The 18,784-nt window shown below is 30.7% G+C and overlaps 1 protein-coding gene across 1 annotated transcript in view; it reads right to left on the reverse strand.

Moving 5' to 3' along the window:
• Positions 1–4,904: 4,904 nt before the first annotated feature.
• The window catches only part of LOC119606781 (putative uncharacterized protein DDB_G0282133), a gene marked incomplete at its 5' end in the record, with an annotated part of 63,232 nt that continues 49,352 nt past the window's right edge, over positions 4,905–18,784 (reverse strand). The window contains 4 exons of the mRNA XM_037960371.1: positions 4,905–4,935; positions 6,053–7,364; positions 7,442–7,602; positions 9,710–10,785. Of these exons, the coding sequence (XP_037816299.1) occupies positions 4,905–4,935; positions 6,053–7,364; positions 7,442–7,602; positions 9,710–10,785 (2,580 nt within the window). The remainder of the gene's footprint in view (positions 4,936–6,052; positions 7,365–7,441; positions 7,603–9,709; positions 10,786–18,784) is intronic.

Genomic DNA, 18,784 nt, shown 5'->3' on the forward strand with positions numbered 1-18,784 from the left:
CTATTAATAAGCTTTCATTAAGAACTTTTTAATTTATCAAAAGCTTTTAAAAAATATTATAAAAAGCTTTTAGTAAACCTTTATAAAAAAGTTTTTAATAAGATTTCATTAAAAAGATTTTCATGAAAAAGCTTTTTAAATAAACTTTTTGAAAAAAAAGTTTAATAAACTGGATGAAAAAGCTTTTAATAAGAAACTTTTTGATAAAACGTTCAATAAGCTTAAAAACTTTATTTAAAAGCATTTAAAGCTTTTAATAAATAAATTTTTTAAAGCTTTTAATAATAAACGTTTTGATAAAACGTTCAATAAACTTAAGAACGTTATTTAAAAGAATTAAAATGTTTCAATAAGTAAAATTTTTGACAAAAGGTTCAATAAGCTTGATGAAAAACCTAGCGCCAGGGTGCCAATCACAGAACTAATTCTCTATTAGTTCGTAAAGTTATACAAAAAGTTTAAAATTTCTAATAAAGGGGTGTTAGAACTATTCCGAAATAATTCAGAATGGGACATATTTTGAAAAACAATTGGAAATAGTGTAGCATCGTCCTCTAACCCATAGAAGCCGATCATTTAACTTAACATTTTATATAATTTCAGACTGAACTGAATTTTAGAAGTTTTCACTTAAATTATAACGAAACTATATCAGTTATATATGAACTATTTCCTGAACAGATTCATCTCCGGGAAATAAACTTGACTCATTGCGTTAATTATAATAAACTAAATCTGTGGCATGAATAACAATTTGCGGGAGAATTAAACCGAAAAGAAACGACTTGATCAATTGAGGAAACTCATAAGATTCTTTTTTTTTTTTTGGTTTTTTGTATTTTGATAACATTTTAATAAATATTTATTTATTTTATTATTTTCAAATGACAATTTGAGAAAATGTACAAGAATCTAATTTATTTATATGTATGTATGTATATAATTTTTATTTATTTAATTATTTTTTTAATTAATTTATTTTATATATAAGTTTAGTATTTATAATCAATTTTATTGGTTTTAATGGTATTAACAAGATCTTTTTTTTCTAGAGGGAAGGGGGGCATTTATTTCAAATTATTATTTAGGATTTTGTTTATTTATCAAAAATGTATACTATTATTATGTTTGTTTTTGTTTACTGTTTAAATTCTATTATAAATTTAATTTTTCCTTCATTTTTTTTTGTTTTATTTAAGTAACTTAAATTAATTATTTTTTTTAATTTTTTTTGTTATTTAAGATTACTGTGCGCTTTATTTTTTCTTTTTCAAAAAAAGATAAAATAAATAAATTAATTAATAAATAATAAAACTATAGAATTTAAATTTAAATAAATTAGTTTTTTTGTTGTTGTTGTTAAATGTAATAAATTTTAATATTTGTTTTTGTTTTAGTTTTTAAAGGGGGGAAAATGTTTGCTGTTATATTTTCTTGTCTTTAATTAATTTATTTGTATTTTTATTATTTTTTTTTTTAAGTTGAAAACTCTATTTTGTAAAGATTTTGTTTTTGTATTTAAATTTATTAAAAAGGTGGCTGATACAAGATTTGTTTTGTGTTTTAGTTTTTTTTTCTTCCTATTTTGTTTAATTTATTATTATTTTTTTAAATTTTATGACACAATTCGTTAATTTTTAACAAGTTTTTTTTTGGTTTATTTTAATAAGACATTTATTTTTTTCTCATTAATATTTGTTTAATGTCTTTCTTGTTTTACAAGCTAAACCTATAAGAAATTATAGGTACTTTTATTATTATTTTAATAATAATTAATATATAATTATTTTATATATTTTTTTATAATTCATTTTTTTTGTGTTTTCATTTATTTCTCTATAAATATTTAATTATTTTTTGGCAGTTTTTTGGTTTTATAAATGAACTTATCTTTTGTTTTTATTTATTTTTTTATTATTAAATTTAATTGTAATATATTTGTTTTTTGGGATTTTTTTTGTTTGTAATAAAATATGTTTTTTGTTGTAATTTTATATTATTTTACATTGATGTTTTATTTAACGGAATTTTAATTTTGTGATTTTTTGTTTTAATTTGTTTAAATACCTTTTGTTTGAGTTATTGAATTTTTGGCAAAATATTAAATTAATTTTAAAATTAAATATTATAATAAAAAAAAAATATTTTAAAAGTCTTTATTGAACATTTAAAAGCATGATAAATAACTTAAATCGTTACACAATAATAATTTTGCATACAACTGCAACTGACAGTTAAGGTTATGTTCTCACTATTGCAAATTGCTCTGTTCCCACGACGCATTCATAATTCATTTTAATAGCATTTTATTTGGATATCTCTCGGAATATTTGTTTCGTTTCTTTAAAAAATTTTACAAAAATTGTTAAAAGGTTAAATTTTGCGTATTGTGAAATATTGTGTCGTGGGAATATGGTAGTTAAAAAAGAATTTTCAAGTTTTCTTAAACGTATAAGTATTGAGCTGAAGTTGTGCTGTACTAGGCGTGCAACCTAGCAGTTCAAGAAAGAGTCAAAGCATCCTAAAAAGTTAGCTATTTCCACTAACGTCTGACCACTTGGTTGGCTCAAATTCGTCGTTCCACACGAATATAGTCTTTATAAACGAGTGTAAAACAATCGTCAATTTAGTGAGCCCTTTGTAAGCGAGAGCGGTGACAAACATCACTTTACAGTCCCTAAGTAATCTAGAGAGTAGACACTTAAGAACAAACTTACGGAGAAAATGTCATTGCCCTGCACAGATTTCTTTATGCTAGTTTTCTGACTGTCTTTTAGTAATCTATGGAGTGACGATTGACTTACTCTTAGCGCAAGCTAGTCAACTGGGCAATCGGTGGCCAAGGTAAGCCAGTTCGGCTAGGCAGCAGATCTGCTGGAAAGCAATAAAGGAAACACAAATCATCGTAAAAGTATTAACCGCTTAAAACGCAGTAGATTCCGTTTTGAAAAAGTTGAAGAAATATGGAATAATGAACAAATTTATAAGTAAAATTATAGTTCGAAGTTCTTCACAGATCACTAATAAGATCAAGCAATAAAAGCTAAACCAAAAAGTTTTGGTTTGGCATCAGCAATAGCTCCGCTTACTTGATAATCAATAAGAGGTTCTGGAAAATATAGTCCAATTCAATTGCCTGGCTTTCCCTATAAGTCCTTAAAAATGTTAAGAAATTTTTTTAAAAATCCACAGACTAGTCAATAGACTAAGAATAGAATAGATCGAAATATATATATATATAGACTAGATAAAAGACTAGTCATTGGCCTAGTCAATAGTACAGTTCACTGACTAATCTATAGACAAGTCTACAGATTGGTTAATAGACTAGTTCATAGACTATCTTATAGACTAGTCCATAGACTATCATACAGACAAGTCCATAGACTAGAAATTAACATTTGAAAAATCAGACTCAGACTAGTCAGTAGTTAATTGACCAAGAATAGAAGAGATCGGAATATATATAGGCTAGATAAAAGACTAGTCATTGGCCCAGTCAATATTACAGTCCACATACTAATCTATAGTCAAGTCCACAGATTGGTCTTATAAACTAGTCCACAGACTATCATATAGTCCAGTCCATAGACTATCATATAGACAAGTCCATAGACTATTCAATAGACTAGTATTTAGAATAGTAAATAGACAACTGTACAGATTAGAAAACAGACTAGTCAACAGATTAAGATCGGAATATGTACATCGGAATAAATATAGACTACATAAATGACTAGTCACTGGACTAGTGAATAGTATAGTTAACAGACTAGTCAATAGATTAGTCCATAAACTATCCAATAGACTAGTCCATAGACTACTCAATAGACTAGTCCTCAGAATACTCAATAGACAAGAGTACAGATTAGTCAATGGACAAGTGCACGGATTAGTCAATAAACTAGTCCAAAGACTAGTCAATACTCAATAGATTAAAAGTCTAGTCCAGAGATTTGTCACTGGCCTTATCGGTAAAATAGGCCACAGACTACTCAATAATATAGTCAACAGACTAGCCAATAGATTAGTTCACAGACTAGTCTATAGATCAGTCCACCAACTGTTCAATAGATTAGTCTTTATACTATCCTAGACTAGTCTAGACACTACTCAATATACTAGGCAAGTCTACAGACTATTCAACACATATTGGATTTGCTAATCAACATATCAGTGGAATAACTAGTCCACGTAACAGTCTATATGTTAGCAGAGTACACAAACTAATCAGAGTCCACAGACTTATTAGTTAATATAGACTAGTCGATAGACAAGTCTATTCGATTTACTAATCTACATACCAGTGGCATAACTAGTCCACATAACAGCCTATTTGTTAGTTTACCGACTAGTCAATAGCAGAGTACACAAACTAATCAATAGTAGAGTCTACAGACTTAGTAATTGACAGGACCATAGACTAGTCGATAGACAAGTCAATAGTCTATTCCATAGACAAGTCAATAAATTTGTCAATAGATAAGTCCACATACTAATAAATACTATGGTCCAATGACAAATTAATAGATAAGTTAACAGACTAGTATGTTTATTAGAGCACAAAATCAATATAATAGTGTTTCTACTACCGATTAGTCAATAGACTAGTTCAAATACTAGTCAATAGACTAGTCCATAAACAATTCCATAGACTAATCCACTAACTTGTCAAATGTCTTGTTAATAAACAGATACATATCAATAGATAATTCAACGGACTTGTATATTGTCCAGTTCACAGACTCAATAGTCACGTCCACAGACTTATCAATAGATAAGTCAACAGGCTAGTCTATTATCAAGCCTATACACTAGTCGATTTAATAGTCCGCAGATCAGTCTATTTCCAAGTCCAAATATTAGTCTACAGACTAATTCTTGAGCAAAGTGATTCAAAACAGCTAAATAGTTGGACCAATAGTACTCCTTAATCTAAAATTAAAGATTTTAAAGTACGAAATTTATAATTTATACTTAATAAAAATAAAACTAATAACTTAATAAATTATAAAAAAAAATATTATTAAAAAATTATTTAAACTTATTTTAAAAGAAAATCCACAATTAAACAAACCACTATAATAAAATATATTGAACAAAATTCGCTTGACTGCTGGCGTCGATCACCACGCTCAGCAACAAGGACTCGGTGACTAAATGATGATTATGCTTCTCCAGCATATAGTGAGACGTTATCGATGTTAGATGTTGTCGTCGTCGTCGTTGCCGGCACCACCATCGTCTCCGTTGCCACCAATCGTTAATATTGAAATTATAATAATAAAAATAACGATAATTTGTTTTTTTACTATTATAACTAGTATTTGGACTAAGACTAAGATTAGAATTAATATTTTTCATATGATGATTATTATTGTATTTCATTTTCAAAAATGATTTAAACAATAACGGCATTATTAACATATGCATTATAAACAACATCGTTTGCAAGATTTTGTAAATCATAATTGTCTTTAAAATTTGACTTGATGATGATGATAATGATGATGATGTTGTTGTTAATGTTAAGGTTTTTAATGTAACAGTGTTGTTATTGATCATTATGTTGTTGTTGTTGATGTTGGGCTTAAGTTTAAAATTAATATAATTATAATTATTATAATAATAATAATCGTTATAATTATAATAATAATGATGATGTTGTTGTTGTTGTTGTTGTTTTTGATGATAATGACTATTATTTGAAATTGAATAAAAACTATTAAAGATTTGTTGTTTGTTGTTGGAATTTTTATTATTATAAATATTATAACTTATTATTATAATAGCTATAATATTATAATAATTTATTTTGTTGTTGTTGTTGCTGTTACTGATGTTGTTGTTGTTATTATTATAAGAATTTATTATAAATATATGAGTTGTTGTTGTAGTAGTATTAAATTTAATTATAGAAACTTTCTTATAATTAATTTTCATTATCATCATTTTGTTGTTGTTGTTGTTCTTGTGGTTTTTGTTGTAATTATTATTATTATTAGTATTATTTTTAAAATTACAAGTACTAAAATTATATTTAAATTTCTTTTTCATATATTTAATATTATTATTATAATAATTATTAATAATATTTTTATTACAACTACAACTAAATATTTGACTACAACTACAGTAATAATAATTATAATAATCATAATAATGGTTTTTATATTTAAAACTACATTTTTTCGGTTTCGATTTCATATTTTTGAATCTTTTTAAATCCCTTATCAAGGGCCAACATTTTCCATTAACTATTCGTCGTCGTGCCGTTGTTGTTGCTGTTGCTGGAAAACTTTTCATTTTTCGTTTTCTTAGTTTTTGCCTTTTCTTAAATAAAAGTAATAAAATTTCTTTATAATTTATTAACAAAATCGTTGAGGGAATTTCTAAAATTTTCAAATTCAACTTAACACTCGTACTACGTAGAATTTTTCGAAAATTTCTTTTTAGTAAATATTTTGTTCTTAAGGATTTTTTGTGTTGTGTTGCTGTTGTTTTCGTTACGGTTCCGAATTTTAACCAATAGATTATAATAATTCTACATTCTCTATCATCGTACCATAATTTAATGATTTTTTCACAGTTTCCCTCATTTTGCATAATTTCGCGAGTTTGGCAACTCTGGCACATATTTCCCCCCTTATAGGCAGTATTAGTTGTCTTGTGTAGTTGTTGTTGCTTTTGATGTGTTAGTTCTTGCTCACTTTGTTGCTGTTTCTTGTCCTCATTATAACGTCTCATTCTCATAGATCGAGCACTATAACAGGACCACAGACACAGCAGTGTACTCAGCCAGATTAAAAGCTTTTGAGCTTCGTTATGTTTGCGATACGATCCCAACATATCGGCCGATGATATATAATTGCTGGCATAGTAGGGTATGTCGCAGCGACTTTGTACTGCTGGCAATTGTCGGCAATTTTCCGAATTAGGATATTCGGGCATATCGTCGGCATCATCGTCATAGTAAAAGACTCCGTCACAGAAGGCATAGTATTGTAGCCGCTCGGCTAAAAGTGTCGCATTCTCGAATGCTGTATCATTACGCACCGCTATGGCAACGGTGGACATTTTAAGGCCATTCTTTTCTTCACCCATTTTTTGTTGTATCTTAGTTTCTACTCTTATATTAGCGGTACTTTGTCCTCGCCCTTTTGTCTTCATTGTTATATTAAATACTTTCGTTTCTCTTTCTTCCGTTAGGATATCGACTTCTTTTTCGATTTCTGTTTTATCCCACATATCGTTGCAGTACGTGCAAATGCCATCGCCTGAATTGCTGCAGTACGTATAGCAGCAGTCATTGGGTCCATGGCTGGCCTTTTCCAATTGTTCTTTGGTCTCTGCTATATTATAGTCTGTAATTATTTTATTAAAAAAAAAACAAAAAAATTTTACATTAAAGCTAAAAATTAGTGTTTCATTTAAATCATACCTAAACATAAGAATGTTGGTTCACCGGCGTATTGTGTTGGCATCGAGGGAGCTCGATCGGCTGGTAGAAGATATGGACATTTTTGCTCTACTGTTTGGCACACACTTAGGCAGGGTCGTATTCTTCGTCGTTTACGAAATTCAAATTCTTTACGTTTTGATCTGAAAGTTGGATAAAGTATTAGCAAGATAACATTAGGAAATTAAATTAGGAGATGGTCTAGTCTAGTCTATAGTCTAGTCTATAGTCTAGTCTATAGTCTAGTCTATAGTCTAGTCTATAGTCTAGTCTAGTCTATAGTCTAGTCTATAGTCTAGTCTATAGTCCTAGTCTATAGTCTAGTCTATAGTCTAGTCTATAGTCTAGTCTATATCTAGGCCTATGGGTGGTCCTAGTCTATTCAGTCTATAGTCTGTCTATAGTCTAGTCTATAGTCCTAGTCTATAGTCCTAGTCGATAGTCCTAGTCCTATAGTCTAGTCTATAGTCTAGTCTATAGTCTAGTCTATAGTCTAGTCTATAGTCTAGTCTATAGTCTAGTCTATAGTCTAGTCTACTAGTCCTAGTCTATAGTCTAGTCTATAGTCTAGTGCTATAGTCTAGTCTGATAGTCTAGTCTATAGTCTAGTCTATAGTCTAGTGTATAGTCTAGTTCTATAGTCTAGTCTATAGTCTAGGCTATAGTCTAGTCTATAGTCTAGTCTATAGTCTAGTCCTATAGTCTAGTCTATAGTCCTAGTCTATAGTCTAGTCTATAGTCTAGTCTATTAGGTCTGAGTCTATAGTCTAGTCTACTAGTCTAGTCTATAGTGCCTAGTCTATAGTCTAGTCTATAGTCTAGTCCTATAGTCTAGTCTATAGTCCTAGTCTATAGTCTAGTCTATAGTCTAGCTAGTCTAAGTCTAGTCTTAGTCTAGTCTATAGTCTAGTCTATAGTCTAGTCTATAGTCTAGTCTATAGTCTAGTCTATAGTCTAGTCTATAGTTAGTCTATAGTCTAGTCTATAGTCTAGTCTAGTCTAGTCTAGTCTATAGTCTAGTCTATAGTCTAGTCTATAGTCTAGTCTATAGTCTAGTCTATAGTAGTCTATAGTCTAGTCTATAGTCTAGTCTAGTCTAGTCCTAGTAGTCTATAGTCTAGTCTATAGTCTAGTCTATAGTCTAGTCTATAGTCTAGTCTATAGTCTAGTCTATAGTCTAGTCTATAGTCTAGTCTATAGTCTAGTCTATAGTCTAGTCTATAGTCTAGTCTATAGTCTAGTCTATAGTCTAGGTCTATAGTCTAGTCTATAGTCTAGTCTATAGTCTAGTCTATAGTCTAGTCTATAGTCTAGTCTATAGTCTAGTCTATAGTCTAGTCTATAGTCTAGTCTATAGTCTATAGTCTAGTCTATAGTCTAGTCTATAGTCTAGTCTATAGTCTAGTCTATAGTCTAGTCTATAGTCTAGTCTATAGTCTAGTCTATAGTCTAGTCTATAGTCTAGTCTATAGTCTAGTCTATAGTCTAGTCTATAGTCTAGTCTATAGTCTAGTCTATAGTCTAGTCTATAGTCTAGTCTATAGTCTAGTCTATAGTCTAGTCTATAGTCTAGTCTATAGTCTAGTCTATAGTCTAGTCTATAGTCTAGTCTATAGTCTAGTCTATAGTCTAGTCTATAGTCTAGTCTATAGTCTAGTCTATAGTCTAGTCTATAGTCTAGTCTATAGTCTAGTCTATAGTCTAGTCTATAGTCTAGTCTATAGTCTAGTCTATAGTCTAGTCTATAGTCTAGTCTATAGTCTAGTCTATAGTCTAGTCTATAGTCTAGTCTATAGTCTAGTCTATAGTCTAGTCTATAGTCTAGTCTATAGTCTAGTCTATAGTCTAGTCTATAGTCTAGTCTATAGTCTAGTCTATAGTCTAGTCTATAGTCTAGTCTATAGTCTAGTCTATAGTCTAGTCTATAGTCTAGTCTATAGTCTAGTCTATAGTCTAGTCTATAGTCTAGTCTATAGTCTAGTCTATAGTCTAGTCTATAGTCTAGTCTATAGTCTAGTCTATAGTCTAGTCTATAGTCTAGTCTATGGTCTAGATGGTACGTATTCTGAGTGAACACGCTGGATTACGAGCAAAACTATATAAAATTGATAGCACGGGGTATGGTTAGTTAAATTCATACATGTGTATGTACATTGTTATATATACATACGTTACCTATGTACGTATGTATATATTTTCAACACCTCTATAAGTATGTAATCTGTATTAAATTTTTCACAAATAATTTACCTTTTTAATAATTTGGTTATCACTGGATTCTTGGCATGAAAAGAATCCTCATTGTTGGCAGTCGATATGAAATTAAAAGATTGTTGTTGTTGTTGTTGCTTTTGTCTCTGCACTTGATGCATCACCGTTGATGATGATGACGATGATGATGCATATGATGAAGACAACGATGGCGTTGATGACATGGATGGTCTGTTAACAACAACATCAGCAAATATTGCAGTTGTTGTTGATGTGGAATTATCACTGCGTTTTCGTCTTTTATTCGTTGATTTGTGATGAAAGTTAAGTCCAAATGCTGCCTCATTAGTTGCATTAAAGCTTTGAAGGCGTGCAGTAGTGGTTCTTGAAGGATATCTTGGACTTGTAGTCCTTGGATTGAGGGTGATAATGTCATTAAATATTAATGCCTGGGAAATGGTAGAGGGATGCAGTTGATGTTGTTGTTGTTGTTGATTTTTATGGTGAATTAAAATCGTTTTGTAAGGAATGTCATTAATTTTATTGTGGTTGTTGCTGTTGCTGACCATGCTACTGTTGTTGCTGTTATCAATCAATATATGATTGGTAAAATGTTGGTGTTTTTGTTGCTGCTCATGCTCATGCTGTTGTTTTTGTATATTTCTTCTTTTAACATGATGTTGTTGCTGCTGCTGTTGCATGTAGAAATGTTGCTGCTGATAATTATTGGCATTATATTGCATGTCATGTTTATTATTGTTGCTGTTTGTAATAAAATTCGATGTTGCTTGTTTTGTTGTTGGCATTGCAGATGACATATCTGTTTCATTGTTATTAATTTTGCTGCTGCTGCTGCTGTTTGCTGATGTTGTTGCGGTATGAGAGGTAGTCATGTTTGAGGCCATGGTGGTATTGTTGCTGCTACTGCTGCTGTTGCTGTTGTTTAATGAATGTAATTTATACGACTGGTTTGGACTATTAACCCCACTGCTACTAGCACTACCCACACTGGTACTTTCTAAAGTGGTGGTTAAGATTTCTGGTGGTTTCATAATATCGCTGGTCTCAGCAAAATACGGCACCAATGTACTGCAAACCCAGCGTCGATAAGCTTCCTGAAATTATATCAGACATATATATTGCGTATTAGTGAAAGTAAATCTTAAATTTGAATATATTTTATATGTGTGTATGTAGATTATTAAAGCCTCAAGGCGTAAACTGTTTAATGAGCCTGTCTAGCCATGCGAGATTTTTCTTCTCCGTTTCATTTTACCCGTTAGCCTATAAAATTATTAATTTGTTTATAGTTTATAGCCAATATAGAAAATATGTGCAAACAAAATGCAGAATATCAAATATTCCCTTAAGGCGAGATATTAAATTCAATAGTTATCAGTACCGTAAAGACTAAATGCAATTCACACATTAATATACAAATACAAACAAATAAAAAATAGTTAGAATCACATAATACCCTACACCAGTAATAAGTAAACATACATTTATATGTCTGTACATTATTGTGTGCCTAGGAACAGCTTATTTTAAGAATCTCATATAGGAATATTTTACAATCAAATCGTTTTAATGTAATGAACACGAGAGAAACAAACAAGTAGGAAAGTATAGTCGGACATGGCCGACCATATGATACCCTACACCAAGAATATATTTTAAAAATGAATTATTTTTCACACAAGGTTTACATGCACAAGGTTTACATGGATAGCCAGCCAGCCGGACAGACGGACGGAAATGACTTAATCGACTCAGAGAGCGAGTCTAAGTCGATCGCTATACTTTAAGTTGGGTTTAGAACCAATATTTTTGTGCGTTACAAACATCAGCCCAAACGGGTGAAATGGGTCTAAAAAAGGCCGATTACGGGAAAAATTTAATTTATTATTTTTCTCTCGATACGAGCATATTAAACATAATTATGAACTTAAAAGCCCTATTCGGCGGGTTCAGTTGTATGGGGCCTAGGTGAAATAACGGACCGATGTTAACTATTTTCAATAGGCTTCATCTCCGGTACCATAGAAGCTCATGCGCCAAATTTCATTGAATTATCTTTAAAATTGAGACCTGTAGCTTGATTACAATGTTTACGAGCCCTATTCGGGGGTTCAGTTGTATAGGGGCTAGGTGAAATAACGGACCGATATTAACCATTTTCAATAGGCTTTGTCTCCTGTACCATAGAAGATCATGTGCCAAATTTCATTGAATTATCTTCAAAATTGCGACCTGTAGTTTGATTACAAGGTTTACAAGCCCTATTTGGGGCATCAGTTGTATGGGGGCTAGGTGAAATACTAAACTGATCTTAACCATTTTCAATAAGCTTTGTCCCTGCGACAATAGAAGATCATGTACCAAATTTTATTGAATTATCTTCAAAATTGCGACCTGTAGATTGATTAAAAGGTTTACATAGACGGACAGACAGACAGACAGACAGACAGACAGACGGACAGACAGACGGACGGACATAGCTAAATCGATTTAGAAAATGATTCTTAGCCGATTGGTATACTTTAAGGTGGGTATAGGACTAATATTATTGTACGTTACAAACATCAGCACAAACCCAATATACCCTCCCCACTAAAGTGGTGTAGGGTATAAAAAGGCTCTATTCAAAAACGAGAGCAAAGACAGTCGTCACTTTACTATAGCCTAGGTAAACGAGAAACTTGTTTTATATTACCTCGATACTGTCTACAAGGACACAATTGACTTCCTCGTAGGACGTGTCCATGTTAAAATAGCTGGTTACCCTAAATGTTAGGTTAAACAAATGGTTCGGGACTGAATCCCGGATGTGCAGAATATGTAACGTATTCAGAGTAACAAGTAAGAATATTATATTCGGCTGTGGAATCTTAAAATCGTGTTCACTATGGATTGATCTTTTCAGCATTTATTACCACGATTTACACAGAGTTTTAAGTCAGCTAGAACGAAGAGTCCAAATACCGTTTCCATGTATGAGTATCTTAACGAAATGGTGAACCATTCAACTACAACTTCTCCTAGTACTAGATCCAGGAACTCTCCCTGGGAACAGTTCCTGTTCCGAGTTTCCTAGCAAAAATCGGCTCCTACCTACATACAGGCGATATCTACACAATTATTAAATACATTGAGAAATTTATAAATTTGCACGAACCAGACCATTTTATGACTAAATGGTTGTAGAACTTTTTGGGGTTTTGAAAAAGAGGGCTTCGATTGCTGCTAGCCAACTTGACAGGGCACATGCTTATGTTAGGAGACCAAATCTTCAATACAACTACTGCAGACGTGATCACAACAAGGGCGAGGAAGAGACCAATGAAAAATTTTCCCTGTTCTGTCGGGTATTAGGACACTTCACCGCATAACGCGATCTGTCCACAAGTGACATCAATAAGATATAATCGTTTGTTAGTCCCTTGGGATGATTTGATTATCATCATGGAATTCATTGACTCGAATTGTATGTTGACTGCCTCATTGACCTAACCACCTACTCATTTATTAAATTTATGCTAAATAGTATTATCCGATTTCGAAATGAACTGTATGAGCCCCAGAATAATCAAGCCGATTAGCACAGATTAAGGTGGACAAAATACCATTGTATTTGTGAACTGGAAACTTTGTATTTTACAAATACATTTTTTATTTACAAAGTTCAACAAATTATCGGTACCTACTCACATACGTACTGTCATATATAGACAGAGAACAACCTAATATAAATGCATTAAAATATATAAATTATAATCGTAAAATGGCATTAAGTTTATCGAAAACAAACCTCCTAAATAAACAATAGTAAAATGGAAAAAACACAAAGAAAGAAATGAACTGAACAAAAAAAAAAAAATATAAAATATAGATATAAATTATTAGTCACTGAACTTAAGAGAGAAACAAAGGGCACATATAGAGTCATCGAGTCAGAAGTAAAAACCCTGAAGTTCGGAGCGGCTGTTATCAACTAGTGGATTTATGTATCTACCAACTACAGTTGGCCGTCATATTAAGCTACTTAAAATATGACTAATAGTTTTGATCTTGTTCTGGCTCTAGGAGGAAGCATATAGCCTTTCTACTCTTCTCAGATTAAAATCACACTTCCTTCGATAATTTAAACCAGATTATTCTATTTGTCTAAATAATTGCTTTGTAAAACATATTAAAGAAATAAATTATCAAATGACGTTTTTTTAGATTACTTAAGGACAATAAAGTAATGAATGACTTTCGCTTGCTTTAATTCTACGAAGAGTACATATATGTATATGTATGTACATAAGTCTCAAATACCCCATATATAAATTAGTAACAACCCAGTAGTTCAACATTTGTAAAAATGTGGACAACATGTATAACTGCCAATACTGCAGGGAATACATCCTTATACACAGAGAGTAACAAAAGTAATTAAACAATTATCAAAACAAAATGTCTAAGGACAATAAACTTATATGACTCCCGATAAATATTAAAAAAAAAGAAAAAAAATTATAAAAAATATTTCTATGTATACAATAAAGACAATGACATCTCTTAGTCTCTTTGGAGTTCACAGTCATATTTTTAGTTTTAGTAATAAAATTAATGATGTTGACAACAGGGGGATTTTTATTTTGAAATATTTATTAGTGGTGGCAATACAGCGGGAAATAATATACAGCAAAAGCTGTAATAATTTTTATTTATGTCCTGGGTGTTAATAATTAATTAGTTTATAAATCATAATGGAAATGGAGCTTTTTTCCACTTCACGTTGTAGTGTGTAAATGAAAGTGGCTTTTTAGAGTAATAAATATTGTCTGTTTTAGCTTTGGTAGTTCAAACTGTTTTGTGGGTTCATTTTAATTTGATATCAATCATTTTGGAAAAGTTTTCTTAATGGTATGTGGAGATAAGAGTGAAAATAACATTTCTATTTTATTGTAGTTAATTAGAACAGCTAATCATTTAGCATTGGATTCTATTGCATTGACTTAAAATCACTTTGAAAAATATACTTACCCAGCAAAAACTGGGTAATGGCTTTCAATTGTAATTACTTACCTAACAACATACTTTTTAATGATTACTACATATCGTCTGGATTACATAGCAGTAGTCTAATAAGGTCTTACTAACAATGTGTTATATAAATACTTTCTAATTCATTAGTCATCTTGCTAGTGAAGATATAGAAGCTGTATGCGTTTTATCACGCCATTTACAACGACTAGTTTTTCTACTTACTTGTAATCGTTTGTGGTAAGTACCAATGACATCACCGTGTTAAAATAATGATTTAAAATGCTATTGTGTAATTAAATTTTGGCATTTTAACCCCTTACATGGTAATGAAAATTTTTACTGGGTATAGATTAAAAATTAAAAAAATATTAGTGAAAATTACTTGAAATTATATCAATCAAATAAAAATCTTTGGTGAAATTCAATTCCCACGATACGCGTAAAAGTTACAGAATTTTTGAGACCCATTTCGAAAAGATTGCAGGATTTTTTTTAACATATTGTACTGAAATGAAGAATTTTGATCACAGGATGTGAACTGAGATCCTTTTCAAAAAAAAAAAAAAAAAAGTTGTCCACGGGACATCCTATTGTACGACTGCATCTTTACAGGTTCAAGCCATATCAATTTGGAACACATGTATACACATAAGGTGTGTTTCAAAATTATAAGAACAAATATATTTTTCGAATTTCTCTTCAAGTATTGAATGGATCTACAAAAAATTTGTACAAATAATACATTTTTGCATTTACTATTTATACATATACAAAAAAATAATTTTGAGATTATTGTTGTTGCATTTCTGGAAGTTTTCCGTTATTTTAATGTTGCATAATTATAAAACCAAATCAATAAAAACCAATTATGCAACTTAGTAGGCCAGAGAACTTGGATATAATTGGTCCTAAAATAAAGAAAAAATTGTGTCTTTGATGTACCATGTAGATTTTTTTCATTCTGACCCTGCAAAAGGTAAAATTTCGGCCATAAAAGACCAACTTTTGAAATTTAGGCAAATTGCTCAGAAATTGGATAGGATTGAGAAAGTTGTTATTTTTTTTTATTTATCGTGATAATTAAGCACAAACCAAGTGATCAGCATGTCAGAAAACTCTTTCCCAGCGAGAAATACCCCATAATATACGTAAAAAGAACAATTCAACTTTGAGTTTAATAAATATAAAAGCTCAGATTGGCGTTTCAGTGCCTAAAATAACAGTGTGGAGGACAATTTCAGAAATAAATATTTCAAAATAATTAAAAATGATGCAAGTTCCGCGGTTACTACCCCATCATGTTACTGCAAAGCTCCAGTTCGCGAAAGAAAACATGCAAGCAAATTACATCCAAGTATGACTTTATCTATTTTTTTTTGTAAATGGGAAAATAACTATAAATTTTACATCAGTTTATATTTTCGAAGGAAAAAAGTGGAATCCAGACAAAAAATAAGGATATTGGAGAGATATGAGCAAGGATTCCCTACACTTTCCCAAGAGAAATTTTGGCGATGGGTTGCTGATGGTTAGTGCAGCTTTTTGCTCCGACGTCTGACTCCAATTCCATTTTCATTCATGTAAAATTAACAGCACGTCCTACGCCAGAAATCTAGAAATTAATTTTGTGCTTTTCATGACACAAAGTCCAACAAAAAACTAAATTTTCAGCAAGAAAATGCTTTATACCCAACATAAGATTTTTCAAAAACTGGTTTAACACCAAAAATACACCTGCTTTAGAGTGGTCAGCAGTGCTAACTAGATGTAAAGTCCATGGAAAGTCTTTAGGGGATACAACCCAATCGAGTTTACTTAGGAAATCAACGTACGAAAGCCTTAATTTAAGAAAAAACGGAATTTCACAGGAATCATCAAATATTGATCAAAATATAATAAAAACTTTAGTAAAAAGTGTGAAATCTGGAATATTTAATCTTCTAAAATATAAGGGAGTCCAAATTACCAAACAATTTTTTAAAATTGTGTTTTTATAATTTTGAAACACAGACAAACTTGTTATTTGAAAAATATTAGAAATTAGGAAAGAAATGGAGATAAATTGCACATCGATGAAAAGCACGTTCAAAGCTGATCATGTTTCCAAAATAATTTATAAGATTTATTAAATATTTTAAAGAAAAATATTATAATAAAAAGTGTTCTTATAATTCTGAAACACACCTTAGATCTATACTGGGAAGCCTGAATGGCTATATCTAGAAAAGGGAAACTTGGAAAAAGTGAGTGCATTTTTCACCTTAGTTAGTTAGTTAGTGAGTTAGTGAGTTAGTTAGTTAGTTAGTTAGTTAGTTAGTTAGTTAGTTAGTTAGTTAGTTAGTTAGTTAGTTAGTTAGTTAGTTAGTTAGTTAGTTAGTTAGTTAGTTAGTTAGTTAGTTAGTTAGTTAGTTAGTTAGTTAGTTAGTTAGTTAGTTAGTTAGTTAGTTAGTTAGTTAGTTAGTTAGTTAGTTAGTTAGTTAGTTAGTTAGTTAGTTAGTTAGTTAGTTAGTTAGTTAGTTAGTTAGTTAGTTAGTTAGTTAGTTAGTTAGTTAGTTAGTTAGTTAGTTAGTTAGTTAGTTAGTTAGTTAGTTAGTTAGTTAGTTAGTTAGTTAGTTAGTTAGTTAGTTAGTTAGTTAGTTAGTTAGTTAGTTAGTTAGTTAGTTAGTAGGTAATTGACGGAAGACATTTGCTTCGTACAGTTTAAATTCTTGTCAGATCAGAGATTCCAGGAGTTCCATAACGGGCTTATTATTAATTTCCGTCCGATTTCTTAAGGATTTGAAATTTTCATTTCAAATGTTAATATTATTTTTCAATTACCAAAGAGAAACTACTTCGAAACTATTTCGTTACATATTTATACATAAACAAACCTCTTGTACTAAAGATAAAAAACCTTTAGTTAAACGTGCCTTTCTTCTAAAAAAATTATAGTTTCATTGAACATAGTAATATAAAGAAAAGTTCATTGACATTTATTGGCCTTCGGAAACATTTGTCTTCTCAAATAACCAAAGGCCAACAAAATAAGAAAAATATCCATAAAATACGTTTTTTATGACAAAATAAAGGAATATAACAAAAAATGAAAGGTTATTGAACGGATGTTAAAGACAAAGGAGTTTTAAAAAAGTAACCAAGCCGTTTAAAGAAGAAACCATTTTAGTGAACTTTTCTAAATCTAACCATCAACCATTTTATAACCAAATATATAGCAATTTTAGTGCATTTATCTAATCATCTAAGATCATCAAAGTATTACTATAAATCCTGTTCCTTTTGCTTTAATTTAAATAAACTAAAAACTTTCTTTACGCCATTTATCAACAGTTATATTTCTTTAGAATTCCCTTTTATGAACTAGTATTCTATCGTATGTTCCTAGAAACTGGAAACGGAATTCCACAGTGAGTCAGTAATTGCGTTTTAAGAATAATTAAAATTATTTAATGGAATATTTCTATTGAATTTGTCAGTAATAAATTTGTCGGCGTGTTGTATTTTATGTCGACATAAATATGTGTATTAAGGTGATTCACAATTAATTCATTAGATATTTTGAAAGTGTTTAATTTATTACAACAAATCATATATATTTCATTATGATTCCCGTTTTTCCACGATCTAGGAGTTATATAAGGATTACGAACCCTTAAAGATACTGAGCGCTCTATATGATATAAGCTTCTTAGCCTCAAACAATAAGCAGTTATTTTGGCACGGAATTCATATTGTGTCAGAATGATGAAAAATGTTTAATACTGTTTCCTCCGGGACATATTAACTTGATGAACTTCCTACGTCTTGGTGTGATTGCAATCCCGTGGTAAAGAGGTGCTACCAGTACGTCTAGTCTGATTGGACTATAAAGTGGTTGTATCTAATGTATCATTGGACTTTTCTTGAAATGATTTGACCTGGTACCACGGGAACCCGCAGTGTAGAGTTTCGGACTTTGTCTTGTCCCGATGATTGATGAGGTGAGGTGCACGTGTTAAGATCGCGGCTTAGAGTGTCTATATTTCGGGCTAAGTTGGGGGCTGTTGCAGAAAATGACAACAGATACCTCTCAGAGGC

The sequence above is a fragment of the Lucilia sericata genome, unplaced genomic scaffold (assembly GCF_015586225.1).
Source record: "Lucilia sericata isolate MDLA Ls3-8-SP2 unplaced genomic scaffold, ASM1558622v1 Contig000622F_arrow, whole genome shotgun sequence".
NCBI lineage: Eukaryota > Metazoa > Arthropoda > Insecta > Diptera > Calliphoridae > Lucilia > Lucilia sericata.